We start from the raw sequence: 22998 nt of genomic DNA on the forward strand, positions 1-22998 counted from the left end.
ACCATGATGACGTGAGCTTGACACCTCTGTGCTAAGGTCTGCAGACTGTCTAATTTTCTGCATAGTGAATGAATTGTGATTTCTTTTGAAAAACAGCTGTAGCCCACCTTTCCATCCAAATAGATTGACATAGGATTAAATCTGCCATGGCATGAAAGTATCATGAAAGCCAAACCTACAAGCACAAGCTTGTGAACTTGAATAATTATTGTCACTTATTATGTCACATTAATTACAATAAAATTAAAGGGAATAAAAGGGCACTTTAGAAACAGGCCACACTTTTCTTTCCTTAAAAAACAGGTTTTATTGAGCTTTAATATGTTAGGGTAACCAACGCAAGATCTGTGTTCAATTTATATATTACAATACAAACAGGAACTCCTCTAGCAGCTTTGAAACTTGGCAAGTCTGGCTGTAATGCATAGTAAGTGCAGTAAAAGGCCGTGTGAAGTACAAAAGGGATACAAAAGACTTCTCTCCATGGACTGTACATTCTTTTAAAGAACAGTGTCTGCTCCACAGGGCAGTCATTTAGCAATATTTAAAAGTCACTGGCCAATGTTCCACACAAAAACGAACATTACATCGCTTGTGTTTGGAAAATTGATTAATCTTCCTATTGATTAATAGCTGGACCAAAAAGGAAAAAAAAAAGCTTTGAAAAGAACATTAGGCAAAGATTTGCTAAATAAAGGAGGACTATAACGTATTTTCACAACTAATTATATATCAAATAAATCAAGCAATAGTAAAAAACAAAACAAAAAAACACCAACCCCCCCAAACCAAACAGAAACAAAACCCCAAACCCTTCTGTTCAAAATAACAGCATTTATTGCTTATTCCCATGAGTTTCATTTATGAACACATAGTATATTTAATTACTTCTTCCACACAGGGAAATGTGTCCATTTGGTCTGCTGCTTTAGTGAAGATGATATATAATTAAACCATCACCGTTCACTTTTAAGAAGATATTTTATTGCTTGTTTTTCATATATAGCCAACCTCTGAATTAGGCACATCCTTAACACAAGTTAAATATGCTTTTCTCTCTGTTGTCTTTTGTTTACACAGTGCAGAGCATAAAACCACAGGGCAGCTGCTCACTCCAGGTCACTTTCTGGGTCTGAGTTCAAAGGTGTGCAGTAGTTTGGCCTGTTTGAAGAGACGAAGCCCGGAAGACACACACACTTATAAGATCCTTCAGTATTGATGCATTTGGCGTTCTTACACAGAGACATCCTATTATTCAGTTCGTTGCATTCATTCACATCTGGAAGAAAATGTGAATTGGATCAGGTTTAGCACATTACGTTCAACCGGAGGACAGCATAAGGAAAAAAAAAAGACTGAGCAAATTAAATTAATCTAACTTAATCATCACAATTTATCCACATACAAATTATGACACATAGTAAATACCACTGGAGGCAGGAAAAATGCTATTGAATAAAGAAGATAATTATAATTACAGAAGATAATGTAGAAAAGGCACTATGAAACCTAAAACCATCTCTATCTATTGGCCCTGATGGATTATGTGCATACTTCTTTAAAAAGCTCTCCTCTGCCATAGCAGAACCCCTAAGCATTATACAGTATATGATATATCATTCAAAACCAGCTCCTTACCGAACCTATGGACCTTAGCTACAGTCATCCCTATCTTCAAAAAAGGTGACCCCAGCCTGGCTGAAAACTACAGACCAATCTCACTGTGTTGTGTCACGTGCAAAGTCATGGAATCAATCATTAACCAATTCATCACCCTCCACTTAGTCAAACAACCTACTCTCCCAAAAACAATTTGGTTTCAGGAAAAAAATGTCCTGCAACCTACAACTCCTACACTGCAAAAACATATGGACTACTCTACTAGACCAGGGTAAAGGAATAGACGCAATTTATATAGACTTCTGCAAAGCCTTTGATTCAGTGGTACATGACAAACTACTGTTAAAACTAAACTCTTATGGCATTTCCGGATCCCTTCATAAGTGGATTACTGCATTCCTATCAAACAGGCAACAAATAGTAAAAATAGGGAGCGCTATATCAAACCCTGCTCCAGTCAACAGTGGTGTCCCCCAAGGCAGCATTTTAGGACCCACACTCTTTATACTCTATATAAATGACCTTTGCGATCACCTTATAAGCAACTGCGTCCTCTTTGCGGATGACATAAAACTATTCAACACCATCAACAATGCTACTATTCTTTAAAGTGACCTTGATTATATGTCAGAATGGTCAAACATTTGGCAACTCTAATTCTCGACCAACAAATGCTCTGTCCTACACATTGGTAAAAAAAAATCAGTTCACCAAATACAAGCTAGGCGGCTATGACCTCGTTGATGACCCTCACTCTGTCAAGGACCTCGGAGTACTCATATCTAATGATCTAAGCACTAGAGCTCACTGTAACAGCATTGCCAAAAAGGCATTAAGAGTTGTAAATCTAATCTTACGAAGCTTCTCCTCTGGAAATATTGAATTGCTAACTAGGGCATTCCTAAGAGGTCTGTAAGGGGCGTGCATAAGTGCACAATCATGCCTCCTGTCCCTGTCCTATTGTCCCCATTTATTTGTACCTATTTCCTGTATTCTTACTCTTGTTTAAACTTATACCTATTATCTTGTAAGCGATTGACAAATCAAATCAAATCAAAATAAATAAATAAATAAAGGGATATCCCAACCACCCTTAATGTATGCTGGTTGATTCTCCAACAGTTACTGACGGTACAGAAATTTAACACATACATGCTTGGCATCCAAATGCACAGCAATACTTGGAAGGCCTGAAGGCATAATAGAGCATACTCTGGGTTTCTTAAATTAGGAATGCCACCTTATGGGACCAAGGAAGCCTGCCTTTGGAATACCTGATAGCCTGAGATTAGATTAAGCCAACCTATTGGCCTTCTCAAAAGACCTGGTTGTTTGCAACTGCATGAGGTTGGAAGTCAGCAATCCTCGTTTTTTGTGTTTTGCTTTGAGATGTATTCCTCAGCTTCAGTTTTCAGTTTTTTTGTAAATTAATGTTACTTTTATAGTTCTTTCTATCGTTGTTTTAATTTTAAATTCTGTTTGCTGTCAAGAGTTGCTTTGCCAAAAGGGCAGGCACACAATGGAAAATACACCAGTGGTTTGTATAGTGCATTTGGAGATACTGGGGGTAGCCCATTGCTTTCTATATGTATTCTACATTGTGTGCCTGCTGCTTGTAATTCCTCTCCAATCTCTCTGCTCTACAAGGGTTAAAAAAAGAAAAACATCAAGTCAAGGATGGGACAACATATACTGACTGTAACGGAGGCCATGTGATTAAAGGACACTGAAAAGGTTGTAAATGAAGGTTGTACTGTCCCAGCCAGTCTTTGGGAATTGGTTAGTTACTTAGGAATTATGAGCTGTCCTCTTAAGGACAGCTCATGTAATTAAAGGTATCCTGGGAAATGCAGTTCATGTCATGTGGTCACATTTGTAATCCTTATGGGTCACTGAATTGACCCTTGGTGGGTTGGGGGAGGTTTCCTCATTCTTGCCTGGACTCATGAACTGATCGTAGCTTCCTTCTTTTGCTACGAGATGGGTTAGGAGATAACCATCTTTTACCTGCAAGGCTGATATACAAAGGATTGGTCATTATAAAGGAACTTCATCATAAATGTGAGTCATGAAGATACCTGATGAACCAATAAATGTTCTTTGTTATGGATGTCTTGTTGAGTTATCTATCTGCATCGGTCATATCTGTCATTTCATCTTAGTCATAAAGTTATTTTTTCACCGCTGATGTAACTTTAAATGGTGAATGACGCAATCACAAAGTGATAACTATCTGTAAATAATTGGGTTGATTTTTTTCCCTCCCGGCCAGAGTTATATGGAGTTAAACAAAATGTTAATAAAATAAGACTGTTTTAAAGTTGAAGATGTCAGAACCAGGCACCTTTGGAAAGGAACAAGCTATTTTTTTCTTAGGCAATTCTTGTACCATCAGTTTTCTGCAATCTGATATCTCTCTCTGAGCCATCTGACACTCTGAAAGAGTACCCTTTTCTATCTCTGAAGGTTATGGGAATTGTCTGGGTATGAATAGTGCAATACATTCTTACCAACACATGTCATTTTGGTCATGTCCAAATGGTAGCCATCAAAACAGTCACAGGTATATCCTTCCTGCACCCTGACACAACGTCCATTTTCACATCCATTCAGAATTCCACACTCTTCAGCTTGTAATTCCTCAAAGCTATTCAGGAAACCTGTATTTTAAAAAAAGGATTATGGAGGTAAACACAAAAATTAGTACTCGTGCTCATTCAAAAAACTAAGTGCTTCTCTAGCACAAAGTCAGAAGTTGCGAAGTTGGGCTTGCAAGATTTATTTTAGTCTTTCCAGGTAGACCAGACAGGAAACACAAACAGATAAACAAACTCTACTTTACTGTAAAGCTACGTTAACAGAAACTTGCAAGTCTAAAAGTACAATTCTCCCCCATCACCTTTATAGCCTAAGAAATAAGGAATGGTCCCTTCTTAGTCTTTTACTTCTCCCACTGTGGGCTCTGTTGTATTTTATCTGACTGTTCCTTAGGCAGCACCATTCCCCCAAGATCTTCAAGTATCTTTCTTACAACCATATATTAGAGACACTGACACTGAGGTTAGTGATGAGAGGGTAAACAAAGCGGGAAAACTGCATTAACTTAGTCTATAATAAGTAGGAAAAAAACAGCACCAATCGATAGCCTTGTTATTTGGCAGAATAGGGCTTGCAATGCAGGCAAAGACCATTTCTGCTGGCATACTTTTTTGCTGGTTCAAGATTGGCAGATGGCATTTTAACTCAGCTATGAGGAAGAACCCCTTAGCGTAGATCTTTTTTCAGAAGCAATAGCGTAACTGAAGAGAACGGTAGGTGGCAGCCAAGCACAAGCTAAAAGTACTTTGGGGGGGGGGAGGAAACTTCAGATTTAAGAGCTTTGTAGAATTTGATTGGTTGAAGAAGGAACAATTCCATGGGATCATATTTGAAGAGTACTCTATGAATAGGGTTGATTTCTAAGCATGGCTGGGGGGACGCTATCCCTTTGTTTGCTGGATAGGAGTGGAACAACAGTTGGAATTTTAAATAATAATACGTATTTAAAAAAACAAAGTTACCACAGCTGGTTAAGATACACAAAATCATTTTGATAACATGCAGCTGGTTACACATGGAAATTATAATGAGTTTCTATACTACAGGATCTTACAGGAGAACAATATATATAAGATTGTATTTATTCCTCTAACTATGCATGAATTAATGGTCCTTATATTTCCCGGGCAGCAAATTGTAGCAATTATAGTATAGGATTTTTAAAAAAACATCAGTGAAGTTGGCTGAAAGAAATGGAACCCTAATTGTTGAAGGATGTAGATCTTATTGAAAAGTGAGTGATTGCCCATTCGGTCTGTGAAAGTATATTGAGAGTTGTTTAGGACGACAGTGATGAAAGGTAGGAGTAGGCAGGAACAAAGGTGCTACTGTAAGTCTTTTTACATAGAGAATAATCCAAAGGCCTTAGCAAATAATGATATACTGCATAACAAAACAACAGAACAACAAAGTTGGAAGGCACCTTGGAGGTCTTCTAGTCCAGCCCCCTGCTCAAGCAGGGGACCCTACCATTCCAGAATATGGCTGACAAGACTCTCCTTAAAGCCTCCAGTGATGGAGCACCCACAACTTCTAAAGGCAAGCTGTTCCATTGGTTCATTGTTCTGTCAGGAAGTTTCTCCTTAATTCCAGATTGCTTTTCTCCTTGATTAGTTTCCATCCATTGCTTCCTGTCTTGCATATAGCATGGTGATTCCATCCCCCACCCTCACACACAAATGCTAGTAGAGCAGCTGCCCACCCACAAAATATTAAACAAGAGTTTGGGGAAACTCTGGCAGAATATCCAAGTTATGTATTCTTTATTTTTCAGGTTTAAAGTTCCAGAACTGATAACATAAGGTAACATGAAATAGCATTAGTTGTGCAAGACAAAAACTGCAGTGCAGTCAACAATTCTGGATAAAATGGCATTTTAGCAAAATATCATATTTTCTGAAACAGGAAAATCAAGAGAAATTCCCCTACACAGGCATTGTTTTGCTGGCTCTTGTCAAAATGAAAACATTGGATATCACTACATTTCATGGCTATTAACTCAACAGATTAATTGTGCTTTGAGATGAAAAGGCTACTCCTAAGGATGCTGTTCGTATGTGAAAGATAATTGTTCTTTTCCAGTTTCTGCAGCTCTTGTAAAGTATATTTATTTATTTATTTTATATTACCATATATATATATATATATATATATATATATATATATATATATATATATATATATATATATATATATATATATATATATATATATATATATGTTTTCTTAAGTTTTGCTGGTACTTACATGTATATTTTCCACGTCATACGTTTCAGCAGAATCTCATCTGCCAGAAGCCTGATGATGGCAGATGAGATTCTGCTGAAGGCACAACAAAGAACTACAATGACGTGAAATCCAAAACAACACCTATACATATATATATATATATATATATATATATATATATATATATATATATATATATATATATATATATATATATATATATATATCTTGATGCCAACGCCAATATTGTACATTCTGTCTCCTAAAATTGTTGTTTAATTATTGTCCCAATCTTCTCTTTCTAGGTTTGAGCAGAGGCCAACTGGGATTTGGGTGCTTCTCTCATACGATATTTCCGTCTGCAGGCCACAGACACTATTCTCTGGCTGAAATCTAGGAAATTTGGTAATCCAGTCTGTTTCATTAGATTGCATTAGACGGTATCGCCCATCTTGAATTTTCTTTTAAAAGCTGAAGAGGTAAATTTGAGCCTTTGTGAGGAAGTGTTTAAGATTGGCACTAGACAAGCCCAGATTCAACTTTAGAAAGAAACTCATTGAGTAACTTGGGGCTAATCTTTCGTCTCAGCCCAACATATATCAGAGTGGTTTTTATGGGGATAAAAGGGAGGAGGGAATGTTATTTATCCTGCTTCAAATGAAAGGCAGGATATAAATCTAGTAAATAAATAGGTAAGTAGCTGTCAAATTATCAACCACTGTAAAGTTAGCCCTTCAAGAATATCTCTTTTTAACTCTGAAAACAGTTCAGTTATTGCTATAGAATCTCAAAGATGTATCCCTAGCCCAAAGGAGATCTGGCAAGGTTTCCAAGCCTTTTATTTCACACCTGTGTACTAGACCAAGTATGACATTTGAATTAATGGCATTGAAAAAGTCTGCACTTATATAGTACACCAGGGGTCCCCAACCACTGGTCCGCGGACTGGTACCGGTCCGTGGAACAAATCCTACCGGGCCACTGGTTTGCTGGGCGCCGCCATCTTGTTTTGATGAAAAAGTGCTTCCGGTGAGCTTTTCCGGGTAGAAAGCTCACCGGAAGCACTTTTTCATCAAAACAAGATGGCGGCGCCCAGCTGATGCCGGTACCGGGCCGCGGCGCCCAGCTGATGCCGGTACCGGGCTGCAGCATAAAAAAGGTTGGGGACCACTGTTGTACACCAGAAGGCATGTTTCTTTACAACAGCTACCACGGTCAGTTCCAAAGGGACAGTTGTCTGACAACAAGAACACTGAATATTCATTTGAATTTAAGTGCTTGGATTGTCATGCTTACCTGCTTACTTCACTTTACTGAAATAAAAACGTTCTGTAGTTTGAACCCATTCATAACTCCTGATTCAAATATAAGAAGGGCTTTCAAAAAAAGTATAACCCACAATAAGCATAGCAAACATGCAACTCTTTAAATATTGTGAACTCTAAGAAGAAATAAATAAGTTATATATTCTTAGACTTAAGGAGTAAAAGGTTGCTTACGGTCTTCCATGAAATATGGATCAGTTTCTGAAGTGTAATGTTCTTGTTCAAAGTCAACCAAGGCGTCTTGTCCGTATGGCCGGGATCCAGGAACAGGAATGTTACATAGCTGGGCATAGTCCTCTGGAAAGAAACACATGAAAGTAGAATGTACAGGTAGTCCTCGACTTACAACAGTTAGTTTAGTGACTGTTCAAAATGACTGAAAAGTGACCGTTTTTCACACTTATGAACATTGCATCATTCCCGTAGTCATGTGATTTACATTTGGATGCTTGACGACTGACTCACAATTATGATGGTTGCAGTGTCTTGGAGTCCTGTGATCGCCTTTTGCGACCTTTTGCGACGCAAAGTCAATGGGAAAGCCCAAGTTACTTAACAACTCGGTTATTAATTTAACAACTGCAGTGATTCACTTAACAAATATGGCAAGAAAAGTCATAAAATGGGGCAAAACTCAACAAGTTTCTCACTTAGCACCATAAATTTGGGGCTCAATTGTGATCATTAGCCGAGGATTACCTGAATTTTGAACACGATTGATCCTATGCTCATTTCCCATCTTTATCAATATATGTTGGTTTCTTTTCTTAAAGATTAAAGTTGCTTAAAGAGCCTTGGTGGCGCAGTGGTTAAAGTGCTAAACTGCAGGCTACTTCTGCTGACTTTCGGCTGCCTGCAATTTGGCAGTTCAATTCTTACCAGGCTCAAAGGTTCAGCCTTCCATCCTTCAGAGGTGGATAAAATGAGGACCCAATATGCTGGCTCTGTAAAACGCTTAGAGAGGGCTGTAAAGCACTATAAAGCAGTATATAAGTCCAAGTGCTATTGTTATTAAAGACATAACCGTCATGCCTCAACTTTACTGAACCTGAGCAATTCTGTTTTTAATTTGTTTCAAAACCACACAGAACCATTCCATGTGAAACCAATTAAGTTGTGCTATTTTAAATTGGGGGAGACATAAAGTAAAAGTTTGAATGTTGGGCTATAGAAGTTTCTCATTTTGTTGCTTGTTAAAGGATATACATGCAGAACACTTTTTGCTTCACCAGATAATGGGAAGAAGGGTTGAGCAAACCAAACTTTCATTGTTTTTGTCAGGCAACTCCCTTTCATTAAAAATATAAAATATTGTGAAGTGAAGCCATGAGTCTAATCCTTACCAGTATCAAGCAAATACCTTGTGGCTTTTTCACTTCTGTAGGAAAGGAAAAACCACAGTAGGCTTAAGGATGGATTGACAAGCAGTCCAAGCACTGAAAGCTTGCTTTTAATATCAACTACAAAGCCTTAGGCATGTCACCACTTCACCACTTCAACCTTCTAGCCCTAATGAGGATATAGTACTATTGATCTACAAGGATACGGTATAAACACTAATAATAATAGTGGCAGTTCACAAAACCAAAAAGCAAGATTCTCACAGAATTTGAGTTTGCAGGTTTATTGCAAGAGAAAAGGGAATTAGGTTACACAGAATGTCTCGCTCTGGATATCAATATCTTGGCTGCTGTGAAGAGAATACCTTAAGGTTACGTTCCTTTATTGCTTTGAGTTTCTTTTTGAAAGAAACAAAATTTCAGTCGCTAAGCAAGGCAATTCTTAAGTGGGTTTGGCCCATGTTACAATCTTTTTTTTTTTTGCCAGAGTTGTTAAGTGAATCACAGCATTGTTAAATGAACTGTGCACTTGTTAAGAGAGTTAGATTCTCTCACTGACTTTGCTTGTCGAAGCCAGCTGGGAAGGCTACAAAGGGTGATTGCATGATTCTGGGACACTGCAATGGCCTGAATTCTGATTATGTGACCATGGAGATGCTGCAACATGTGGAAAACACTACGTCACTTTTTTCAGTGCTGTTGTAACTTTGAATGGTCACTAACAGAATGGTTCCAAGTCAAAGACTGCCTCTAATATTCTCTATCTCCCTGTACAAATTTGATTTATTTCTTTTTAGTTCTTACTGGCTTGCGACATCCCTCTCCACTTCCTTCCCCAAATTGCTGGTATATCTGACAACAGCCTCTGATTTTTTATGAAAGCTATAAACATAGATTGCTGATTCAAATTAATGACAAACTATGATTTGCAAAAGACTAAAAAGAAACAAATTAAGCAGACTATAAAAAAGGAAAATGACTTCATTATGTATGAAACAGCCCAGTATATTAGAAACATGGTCTATTAGGAAAGAAAAAGATCTTGATGGATGTTTCTATGTTCCGTTAAAAAAAATCCAGCCAAATATTTTATCAATACAACACAGTTTTGCATGGAGTACTGTACCAAGGGAATTACATACATTTAAAAAGAACCTTCAGTGTAGACGAATAGCCAGTATAAAGGAAAGCTGGACTGAAAACATCTGAATGAAAGCCAAGAACAAGCTCATTTTGTAATGTTGGGATCAAAAGCAGAGAAATACATTGGTACTTTCCTAATCATGCATGATTTTCAGTAAAACAACTTTTGCTCCAAATACTTTTCTGTTTGCACAACTGGCTTTTGTGTTTCTCAGGGCTGGACATTTATAATGATTGATTTTGCTGTTTTTGTCTCTTACTAACTTAAAGAACATAACTTGTAGCAATATAAGCAATGAACTATTCCAATAAAATAAACTGAGTATAAATATTTCCACAATAACTGAAGTGAGTATAACCTTTTGCAGCTTTCCCTTCTACGTAGACTAGCCTAAATGATCTAACCTGGATGATGAAGAACCTGATTTATAGATATTATGAAACAGGAGATGTTGGGGGGGGGTCGTATCTGATATAAAAGTATCAGAAGAAAAATTAAAAAATGTAAGCATGTAAAATATAAGGCCATATGATTCACTTAATAATTGTATGATTCACTTAACAACCATGGTGATTTGCTGAATGACTGTGATCAAAATACCTGTAAAATTTGGTCTGGCTAGGTGATGACTTGCTTAACAACTGCATCATTTAGTTACAGAAATTTTAGTCCCAATGTTGTGTGTAAGTCAAGGACTACCCATGTAGACTAATGATCTGATCTGGCAGTTGTCTGTAATTATGTGTTGAGTTTGTATTGTTGATCCGTTTCCTGCAAGATCTCTTAGGCCAGGGGTGTCAAACTCATTTTCACCGAGGGCCACATCAGCGTAATGGTTGCCCTCAAAGGGCCACATGTAACTGTATGACAGTATAAATGTAATCAAATGTAAGTATTCCTAAATGTTAATTAACTCTGAATTTATTATTTATTCAAATCACAAATATTACATATGCATTTGCATAAATGTAAAAAAAAAGGTTGCTAGTAGCTCTGTTAATATAACATAAAAAATTTACTTTGTCAAGTTAAGAAACCCACATTACTCCATCAATCAATGATCAATCTATCCAAGTGAATAATAATAGAAAAACATCATCCAACATCAGTTATGATAATAACTTTGTTCAAATCCTTTTTGTCACAGCTAGGAGGGGCAAAATAACAGAATAAGTACAACCAACAATTGTGAGCTGTTAAGAACATATGTGACAGATGTAGCATTTCACAAAAACAAATGGCTGCATATAGCCTTGCAGATTTGTCTGCATAAACATATAAACCTATAAACACTAAATGCATTACTACACATATAAAGTTATATTTGTAAATAACTCAAAATAACAAAATCAGGGTTGTCTCAATTCACAACTATATTGTCTCAAGTTTTTAGGTGAAATTCATGAGAAGATACTGACTGTCCTGGAACACACAGAGTGGATCCCCTCTCCTCCATCATAATCCATTGATCATGTTCTAAAAATAATAAAATGTCAGCACAATCATTAAATTGCACAGTTTAACTATTCTTCTTCTTGATTGAAATACATTTTATTATATATTAATTAGGTTTTTAAAAATGCTTACTTATGCATTTTCTGGCTGGATCTTTGACACCGTTTTTCCATAGCCAGTGTGTCAATGTCTGGTTTTAGGTCTTGTGCTGAAGCAATCTGTAGAACAGCGTGGAGGTTCTCATCAGTGATATGTGATCTATGCTTGTTTTTGTTTAGATTCATTATTGAAAACATCTGTTCGCACAGATAGGTGCTCCCAAACATAGACAGAACACGGGCTGCATGACGTCGAAGCTGTGGCATTGAACCAAGGGGTATTTTATGGTAAAAGTCCTGGATTGCAACATCCTTGAACTTTGCTTTCAGGATACGATTGCTTTGAAGCTCGATTAACTACATCTGAAGGTGCTGGGGGTGCAGTGCAGACATCGGTGGTGAAAGGATTGGCAAAGATGGCAAAGTCTGAGTGCTGCGCTTTAAAGTCAGAGAAGCGCCGATCAAACTCATTTATTAATCGGCTCACTTTGGTAGCCAACTGAGCACATGAAAAAACACCAGGAAATGCGGCTGAAATGCTTTGACAAACAGGAAAGTGAGCAAGATTGTCCTGTTTGACTTGGCACATCCACAGATCAAGTTTACGCTGGAAAGCCGTGATCATGTCGGACATCTGCGTAATGACTTGTCTACGTCCCTGCAGCTTCTGATTCAGTTGGGCGAGATGCTCGGTTATGTCACATAACATAGCAAAGTCACACAGCCAGTTGGGATCTGACAGTTCAGACACGAATTTTCCTTTACTTAGCATGAAAAGAGCAATATCTTCCCTAAGTTCAAAAAATCGTTTGAGGACTTTACTCCTACTCAGCCACCGTACTTCTGTGTGGTACGGCACGTCTCCATGCTCTGAGCCCATCTCCTGCAAGAACAGCTGGAACTGACGGTGATTCAGGCCACGTGCTCAAATGAAGTTCACAGTTTTCATGACCGTGGTCACTACATGATCCATCCCCAGCACCTTCCCACACAACGTTTCTTGATGAATGATGCAATGATACGTTACCAGAGGCGTCTGACAATTACTTTTCAGCATTTTGTCTTTTATTAGTCCAACCAAGCCTGCTTTTCCCCCACACATTGCGGGTGCACCGTCTGTAGTTAATCCCACCAACTTTTCCCAAGGCAATGCATTTTTACTCATGGACTTCTCCACCATATCAAAAATGTCCTGTCCCGTTGTGGTCCCATGCATGGCAGCTACACCCAACAGCTCCTCAGTGACAGAGAGGTCCGACTTCACGCCTCGAATAAAAATGGATAGATGTGCTGTATCCGTGTTATCTGTGCTTTCATCAAGAGCTAATGAAAAAGCTATGTAGCTACGTGTCTCTTGGGCCAGCTGCGTCGACAGGTTTCCTGCTAGTTCTGTAACTTGGTCCACAATGGTGTTCCTTGATAAACTGACATTTTAAAAAGTCTGTATCTGGTCGGGGCACACCTGCTCACAGACCTTCAGCATGCACTCCTTCAAAAACACGCCCTCTGAAAAACACTTTGAAACTCGGACGATTTCTTCTGCAACAATGAAGCTAGCTTCCACTGCCGCAGTGTTTTTGGTTGTGGCTTTCGTGAACACATTCTGCTGCAATCTACGTGGCATTTTGGAACCAAACACGGAGCTAAGTATGCCAAGTTAGCCTTTCAGAAAAGCGACAGATTGTCAAAGAATTAAAGCAAACTACAATTTTTATTTATTTATTTATTTATAAATAAAATAAAATAAATAAATAAATAAATAAAAATTGTAGTTTGCTTTTTAATTCTTTGACAATCTGTCGTTTTCTGAAAGGCTAACTTTGGCATACTTAGCTCCGTGTTTGGTTTCAAAATGCCGACGTAGATTGTACTCTTTGACAACCGATAATGCCTCGTAACATAAAAGACATACCGGTTTCTCTCCTTGAAGCACAAACATGTATTCACCTTCCCATCTTTCTTGAAACATCCTTCCATCTGCATCAACTTTCCTCTTCCTGGACATTTTGGGATCATTTGTAATTCTACATAATTCAACTTGCAGAAAATAACATTGATGCGGATACACTGTAACCTAGTGGTGGGATGTCGACAATTCTCTGGTAACATAATTGGTATGCAATTCTGGGAACTGTAGTTTGTGGTCAATGCTCTCTTTTGCTTTATTTATTTAAAGACAATCGGAACTTTGTAGCTCTTGCGGGCCACATAAAATGACGTGGCGGGCCATATTTGTCCCGCGGGCCTTGAGTTTGACACCTGTGTCTTAGGCTGTTGCCTGACTTTCTTCTCAACAATCTTCCATCCTTTGCAAGCTTCGAGGCTGAATGAAAATTGTCCAGAATTTTTGGGTCCAGTGATGGTTTGTGGATGGAGTACACTACCATCTACTTTAAGGCTAGAGGGACGACACCTTCTCCACCCAAGCTGATGCTGCAATATGGAGCCAACCACACATCACTTCCTGGATAGCTCCAGGAGAGACATGGAACTTATCTTCAGGTATATAGGAACCTTGCCATTTCATCAGAGGTCACAGAATCTAACTCACTTCAGGTAACCCCAGAAGACTCGGCCCCAATTTAGACCTCAACCTGAGTGTATGTGAGTGATTTAATCCACCAGATAGGTAGAATATTCTCCTCAGCACCAGTGGTGGTATTCAAATTTTTTGACTACCGGTTCTGTGGGCGTGGCTTGGTGGGTGTGGTGTGGCTTGGTGGGCATGGCAAGGGAAGGTTACTGCAAAATCCCATTTCCTCCCCACCCCTCTAACCTGCTTTCCAGCTCCGTTCTCCTGTGCAGGGCAACAAAGAAGACCCAGCTGATCAGCTGGGACTCAGGAGGCAGAGAATAGATGGGGGTGGGGCTAGTCAGAGGTGATATTTGCAGAGCCTGTGATAACGTGTAAAATGTAATAAGTGCAAGTAGGGTTTCTGGAAATAACTGGAAATAAGTTTATTTTAAGAACAAGATAATTTCATTTGGCAATAAATCAAAAATTGTAATACAGCATTTGAATAAATAATCCAAATGCTTATTTAGTTGATTAATACTGTGTGGATACCACTGAACCCTGTCAGCCTAAAAATAACTTCAAGCATCTTTGATTTTTCTCTCTTAAGTGCCACCTGCTTGTTCCTTATTTTACTTAGTGACAAATGAATTGAGAGAAGGTACCAAAAAATGTCAAAACTCCCATGTACTTAGGGATGTAGGCAGTCCTGGGCTACTGCTTTTTTTAAAACAAGCATTGTAAGGATTATTAAACAAACAGTGTGAAATTGCACGAATAATTATTGAGCCATTTTTTTCAAATATACTGCAGCTAATGTGACTATTTTAAAAATAACATTTCTTGATTGCTAAATGCACTAGATTTACATTAACAAAATATGTGTTGTCCTGAAAATAAATCTTTAAAGTGTAGCTACAAATCTTTTGTATTTTTGTTTTGCAATTTGGTAGCCTTATGCAAAGAAAAGCACAATTTATATGTTTAAACATTATTTATTTTCCTCCAACAATTGCAATGTAACTTTCTTCACAAAGGAGCCAAGTAATTCTTCAACAGCATTTCCACAGCCAACAGTTTATTTGCAAATGTAATATGGCATAATAAAGCATTTATTGAGCCAGTTACATCTATCATCCTGATCAAAGATTTTGGATCTCAAGGATTTATTTATTCAGCTGTGCTTATGTGGAATTGCATCATCTAGAACAAAAAACTATTAACAGTTTTTTTTCTTTTTCACTGAAACAAGCAAAGACGCTACTTAAGGGATGGAATGTATTCTTTTATGTGATTATTTTTCAGAAGCATCTATTATTTTGGCCAGTCAGACTATCACTATATTCAACTAGAAGGGCTTGTTTATTAGATATCTCTGCCAAGATTTTAGTAGGTGAAAGCACCCAACTGACTTTGGAAACTAAGTAAAGCTGGCCCTGGTTATCAGGTGGCTGCCATGACTGGGGCAAGGTCTTTAGTTGGTATGCCAGCAGATGCCCTCCTTGGAGCATGATACATCCCCTTAATCGTTTTGTATTAGCTATTACAATTAGCTTTACATGGGACTTCCTTTGAAGGCCATCTGGCAATGTAATAGGTATTTCCTATAGTTCTTTGATTCATTTACAATGAGTTAATTAAATTGGAGTCTCTTTGTAATGCTTTTTCCCAGATGACTCCCAACTTTGAATGAATTGCCTTTTAGATATAATTTGTCAACTGATTCGCCCCCAGCTTTCCCACAATCTCTTGCAAAAACTGACCCAATAAGTAGGTCAAGACAGAAGGAATCTGTTAAAAATCCTACCCCAAATGAGATCAGCAAGTGAAGATAAAAGAATGCATTGCGTCTTGGTTTAGGCTGTAGGTCATAATTCTTACTGAGATTAATCTGACATTCTCCTTGACAATTTTCCAGACTATCTTGAAGAGTGAACAGTTTTATAGAGTTTGTAAGGAGATAATGATGCATTTAGCTGGGCTGGGCTGATTTTTGTTAATATTTGCATTATTTTGTAAGCTGTGGTGAGTTTTTGAAAGTCAGTTTATACAATATAAATAAATACATTTATCAGAAATTCTTCTATCTATGTATCTACTATTCTTATAAAATGACAAAACCTGGGCTACTCTGGAGAGTGTGTATGACCAAACCAATCAAAATATCATTCTCTCATTAGTTACAGTCAAAAGAGTAATAATTGCAATTGTATCAGCAAAGAATAGCCAATAAAAAGTCCATTTGTGTAATCCTAGTGTGTCCAAAGGTCTCTGAAGTAAAATAGTTTTAAGAACTTTTTTGAACTCAACAAAATTAGTGGCTAAATGCAGTTTCAGAGGGATCATGTTCCACAGATCAAAGACTGCTACTAAAAACATCCGTCTCCAACATATCCTGATATCCAAAGTGAATTCTCCTTCAATGTTCAAATCAAAGAAGTTGAACTATACTTAGCAAGCATATCCCCAGTGTAGTCATGCCATATAGAATATTTACTGTAGGTAAATACCAGCAGTCCGAATTGAACCAGAACCCTATTGGCTCTTTTAGCAATTTAATCTGAAATATGTCTAACATACACTTCTGAGAGTTTTTTAAAGTTTCTGTTTTCATTTAGAATATATTCCACATCCAGCAATTGTGGCATTTTATAGATAGTGTTTTCTTAACTTTTGATAAGTCTGGTAGGAGAAAATTTAATTTTAGCTTCAATCATGAACCAGAAGTCTTTAGCCAATCATCTTTCTATTAATTAATTGTCAGGCATAAGCAATGTGGTCTACATGTGTACAGTTTGTGCTAACTACTTTATTATGTTCTGCCTCTAATACAAGAATCTTCCCAGCCTAGCAACTCTTCCTTGGGAACAATTAGATAAGGTTCCAAGGAATTCAGGGAGGGCTGATTCTGGCCCTTTTACAGTCGCGCAGTGACTCTAGACTAGTCTTTCCTCTGTGCCAGGCTAGATGTTTTCTAACATCAATGTTCATAAGGAAACTCTTGGTTTTTTTCACATCTAGCCATCACACACGTTTTATACGAACATATCTTTTCTTCATAATGTGAAAAACAAACATCTTCCTGTGGACTTTCTATCAGTATTTATTTGCTTCCCAAATAAATATATTCTAACATATATTAATGTTTTATTATTATTAAAGCTTAATAATCATTGATAATGTTTACATATATTGACTCTGGAACATTATTCTCTGTTCAGATAATCCTTGGATTTTTAACCGACAAGTAAATGACAAAGAGATTTATTTGTTGATTGTTTTACAAATGGAAAATTCCACTGATTCACTTGAACTGAGACAGGGCAACAAACCAAGTACATTTCCAAATCACAATCTGATTTGTAATGTGCCATGGGTTGGCATGTTACTGGTATCATCTTCTGGCATCACTTCTTTTAAGCTTCCTGTTTAGCAGCATTCCATATGAAAGCACTGATGCAATAAAATTCCATTTAAAATGCCGTATTCTGATCTGCCTAATAAATTCAAGTCTGTGAACTATAATTTAAAGGCAAAAGGCTAACTGAGGAGAGCTGATTTTAAGCTTTAATTCAAACCATAATTTAAACACTGTGAGAGTTAAGTAAAAACGAACCCAAAGGTTTAATTACAATTCTAAAAATAAAACAAATATTAATACGTTTGATTATTAAATGGATGGTATTCAAAGGCCTTGTTTTCTTTTATATGTAGAATTTGTATTTTTAAGTATGAGAAAATATGATTGGAATGCTGTTCTGTAATAGTACTAGAATGTTTTGGGTAATCTCAGAAATACATTGCTTAAAATGGAGTATCATTTATATAATCTGATTTCCTGTTACCATAATCACATGTTTAAAGTATCATGGAAAACTGAGGTTCTAGTAGTAAATCAAGTCTAATCAATATACTGTATAAATGTAAATTCAATTAGAGAGTAACTGCAATCTCTCTAGATAGGAACTGAGCATATGATCTACCAGTTGAGAACTTTTGAAATTCTTTTTTGAGCCAAGATTACTACTTTAAATATTTGAACTTAAAAATTGGTACTTTGTTCTTTCAGACACCATTCATCATTATTTGTCTTGGGGAAAGTTTATATTCCAATGCTTGAATACTGTTTACTAAGTTCACCACTATAATACTAGTTATGTAGGGAAAAGTAACTAACAAAAAAAGGAACCCCCCAAAAAAAACAACCCCCCCCCCCCCCCCCCCCCCCCCCCCAAACCCCCCAAGGGGAAAAAAAAAAAAAAAAACCCCCCCAAAACCCCAAACCCCCCCAAAAACCCCAACCCCCCCCCCCCCCCCCCCCCCCCCCCCCCCCCCCCCCACCCCAAAAAACAATTAAGTTATAAAGGAACAAATTGCTTTGTTCAACTTGTGGTTGATCATTTAAAGTTTGATAAATTTCTTTTCTCCAAATTTAAATTAAAAACTGAAAGTAAGATTGTTACCATAAGAGGCAATATCTTTCCATGTATGCTATAATCAAGCCTACTTCTTAATGCAAGCCACCAAACTTTGTTAAATGAGAATCACAAAAACGAGTTTTACATGGCTGAAGAACACATTTCACATGGCTGAAGTTATGTTCTGACAACAACTTCTACGTCAACTTCCCTAATAGGTGCCCTCTAGATGTGTTTGATTACAATTCTCATCTAATATCTGAAGGGAACTGCTTCGGAGAATACTTGGGTCAATAGAAAATATAAAACTCATTTAAAAATCAATGAATTCTACCCATCAGAAAACATTATGTTGTGAATTAATATTTAAAGGAAATAATTTAATTAATATTTAAGGGCAAATTTTCAGCAATCCCCATTCTGAACCATTCTGGCACAGCACTCTGGAAATTAAAATACAGTGTGTTGAATTGGGTGAGAAAAAAAAAACACTGGAGAGAGTATTAGGGGAACACTGCCTCCCCCTCCCAATCCATTTCAGGTTATTGAAATAGTGGATGAAGAAACAAATATATGTAACACATTATAGGCCACTGCTTTGTAAAGCAAACAACATATAAATCAATCCCTGCCATGAAGAAAAACAGCTACCATTCCCATTACTACTTGAAAGTATTAATCTTTCTTCTCAACATTTTTTTTAAAGAGCCAGAAAACTGATCAGAAGAACTAAGGAAAAATATCCATACAGATTTGATATTGGAACTACCGTGTTTCTCACAAAATAAGGCCGGGCCTTATTTTTTTTTGAGCCCCGAAAAAATGGCTAGGACGCCTTTTTGGGGGTGAATTAATTTCTCCCCCCCTGTGCACCAGCGCTGTCTCCAACAACAGTGTCTGAGTCGCTCCCGCTTTCCCCTGTCCCTGTAACAACAGGAAAAAAAAAGATTTTGAGGTACCTGGGAGCACCGCGTGCTGCATTTTGGTTTAATCCCGAGCGGCTGGGTGGGTGTGAGAAGAGCTGTGAGAGTGTCTCTGCTGCTGCTACCCTTGGTGCTCCAGCCTCAGGCTCTGCAAGTTTGCAAAAGTCCCGGTGCGCTGCCCATTCCTGCATTCCAAGTGCCCAGGCCGAGCTGCAGCTGTCCCTCTCTTGCCAGCGCCATCTCCAATAACAGCGGCAGCAGCGGCGGGAACCGTGGAAGTTACGGAGGCGACTCCCCCACCCGAGAAGTGGCTGAAACGCTTCCACGGTTCCCACTGCTGCTGCCGCTGTTATTGGAGATGGCGCTGGTGAGAGAGGGACAGCTGCAGCTTGGCCTGGGCACTTGGAATGCAGGAATTCCAAGGACTTTTGCACCGGGACTTTTGCAAACTTGCAGAGCCCGAGGCTGGAGCACCAAGGGTAGCAGCAGCAGAGACGCTCGCTCGGCTCTTCTCACACCCACCCAGCCACTTGGGATTAAACCAAAACGCAGTGTGCGACGCTCCCAGGTACCTCAAAGTGTTTTTTTTCCTGTTGTTACAGGGACGGGGGAAAAGTGGGAGCGACTCAGACACTGTTGTTGGAGACGGTGCTGGCGAGAGAGGTGCCAGCACCGGTGGGAACCATGGAAGCTACGGAGGCCTGAGAAGTGGCTGAAACGCTGCCAGACATCCATGCTGACGCCGCCTGCCTGCTGACCCAGGTAAGTGAGGGGTAAGGGAGCCCTCCGTGCTCCACCATGGTGTTAGGAGTGGCTGATGGTGAGGCGTAGCTGCCCGCGGGGCATCCTAATGGCAAGTCCCCCCCCCCGCCCCCCCAATTTCGCATGTTTTAAACTAGGCCTACATTTGGGGGGAGGGGCTTAATTTCATTTTATGCCTAGAAAACATGCTGGGTCTTCCTATTGGGGGGGGGTCGTATTGTTGGAGAAACACGGTAGAAAATGAAAGATACATTTGCAAAACATATTCAACTGAATATATAAGCCTAAGATTCATTTATATTATCAAAGATAAATCATGTCCATTAGTCAGAGCTTAGTATTTGGTATATTATCTTTTCAAAATACATCAAAATAATATTCTACAAGAATTAAGTGGCATCGTTGTTTTGAATCTAAATTCAGGGATATGGATTTAGAGACACAAATATTTTCTTTATCCAGAAGCACAGTCATAACACTGCTATCCTATGTATGTTCACAAATGATTGAATGTAACCTACTCCATAATTAAGTAGGTTGGAACTGCATAACAAATCCATTAATGGGATATTACTTTCGTGTTTATTAAAGTCCTATATATTTCAGCAGAATTAAAGCATATAAGATCTAAACTTATCCCCATCTCAGACACACCAAAAACAGCCAAACTTCCTACAACCTATCCCATCCCATTGGGCCCACCACCTCTGGTGATTACAGAGAATGAGGTGCAAGGTCTATTTCACAGACAAAAGCCAGGAAAAGCACCAGGCCTAGATAAGATAACTCCTTCTTGCTTAAAAGCTTGTGCTGACCAACTGGCCCCCGCATCTTCAATAAATCATTAGAGATGTGCTATGTTTCTTCTTGCTTCAAATGCTCTACTATCATCCCAGTGACGAAGAAACCTTCCATCAAGGAACTGAATGACTTCAGACCAGTTGCTCTAACATCTGTAGTTATGAAAACCTTTGAAAGGCTAGTGCTGGCCCATCTGAAAACCATCACAGATCTGGTGTTAGACTCCTTCCAATTTGCCTACCGAGCAAATAGATCGACAGATGATGCTGTTAATATGACTCTGCGTCATATTATGACCTACAACATCTTGAATCTCCAAAGTCCTATACACGGGTCCTCTTTGTAAACTTTAGTTGAGCAGTCATCATTCCAGATATTCTTCTAACCAAACTAAATCAGCTAGTTGTACCTGAACACACTTGTAAGTGGATCATAAGCTTCCTAACAGACAGGAAGCAGCAGGTGAAACTAGGCGGAATCACATCCGATACCTGTACAATCAGCACAGGAGCACCCCAGGGCTGTGTGCTCTCTCCACTTCTCTTCTCACTATATACCAATGGCTGCATCTCAAAAGATCCCTTTATTAAAATACTGAAGTTTGCAGATGATACAACAGTGATTGGTCTCATTCGAGACAACGATGAATCTGCATACAGATGTGGGTGTGTGTGTGTGAACAACTAGCCTTATGGTGCAACCAGAACAACCTTGAACTAAATACACTCAAAATTGTAGAAATGATGGTAGATTTTAGGAGAAACCCTCCTATACTACCACCTCTTACAATACTGGACAACACAGTATCAACAGTAGAGACCTTCAAGTTTCTAGGTTCTATCAAATCTCAAGACTGAAAATGGACATCTAACATGAACAGCAATGAAAATATTTTGTCTTTGAGCTAAGTAAAGTTTCTGAATTGATATTACTAAAAATATTAAGCATTTCTCAACCTATGAATATGTGTCCTACCTGAGTTTTTCATGGGGCATAGGGCGCACTGCATGCCCCATGCATCGCCATATAAACAACAGCATTCAGTGTAAGTAGTCTGCTTCCCTACAAGAGGTTGACTGCAAACAAAATCTTCATTCAGATGTTGCCAGCAAAGATCCTGGTAGACATCACTTTCTTCAGTTTGCTCTGAAACAAAACGCAAAAAGTATTTGTTTTATTGTAACATCCCCATCTGTAAAAATAAAAACCGGATTCAAGATGTGTGGGACTACACAGTAAAGATGTTTATTTTCTGCAAAACCAAATGAGATAATTGTTGAATACAATTTTTTTAAAATTAACATATAAGGCAGTTGGGATTATTACAACTATTTTATTGAATTAATACTTAGGGCTCTCTAGAACAATATCTGATACTGGACAATTCTTTTTAAAGGATTATTATTATTATTATTATTATCATCATCATCAAAAATTGATTCATGTTGGAAAATGCAATCACTTTCTTACATTGCCCAATAGCATGGAGAGGATTTGCAATTTTAGGATTCTCATACCGTTTTTGTATTTTATTGAAAATCTCAAGATTTTGTCAATTCTCAAACTACCCAACTGATGATACCTTAGTCTAGTAACAAAATGTCTGAGGAAAACAGCCAAGCTCAGAGAACATCAAACCTCTGAGCTATTTATGTGTGGAACAACCATACTCTGGGTCAGGAGTTTGAATGTATTGTTCTGGACAGGTCAGAGTTCAGCCAAATTGGAATCAGGAACATTTTGGTTGTTCTAGAGTGTAGTCTAGGCTGA

General features: G+C 38.2%; 1 protein-coding gene across 2 annotated transcripts in view; it reads right to left on the bottom strand.

Annotated features, from left to right (window-relative positions):
- Window positions 1–282: 282 nt before the first annotated feature.
- Window positions 283–22998, bottom strand: part of LTBP1 (latent transforming growth factor beta binding protein 1) — a 214393-nt gene continuing 191677 nt past the window's right edge. For both annotated transcript variants that reach the window (XM_026680806.2, XM_026680798.2), the window contains 4 exons: window positions 22204–22374; window positions 7947–8069; window positions 4131–4280; window positions 283–1279 (listed from right to left, as the gene is read on the bottom strand). In XM_026680806.2, coding sequence (XP_026536591.2) covers window positions 1110–1279; window positions 4131–4280; window positions 7947–8069; window positions 22204–22374 — 614 coding nt within the window. In that variant the 3' untranslated portion in view covers window positions 283–1109. The remainder of the gene's footprint in view (window positions 1280–4130; window positions 4281–7946; window positions 8070–22203; window positions 22375–22998) is intronic.

This window comes from Notechis scutatus, chromosome 1 (genome assembly GCF_049901735.1).
Source record: "Notechis scutatus isolate UNSWTSFEM ecotype Mainland chromosome 1, rNotScu1.2, whole genome shotgun sequence".
Taxonomy (NCBI): domain Eukaryota; kingdom Metazoa; phylum Chordata; class Lepidosauria; order Squamata; family Elapidae; genus Notechis; species Notechis scutatus.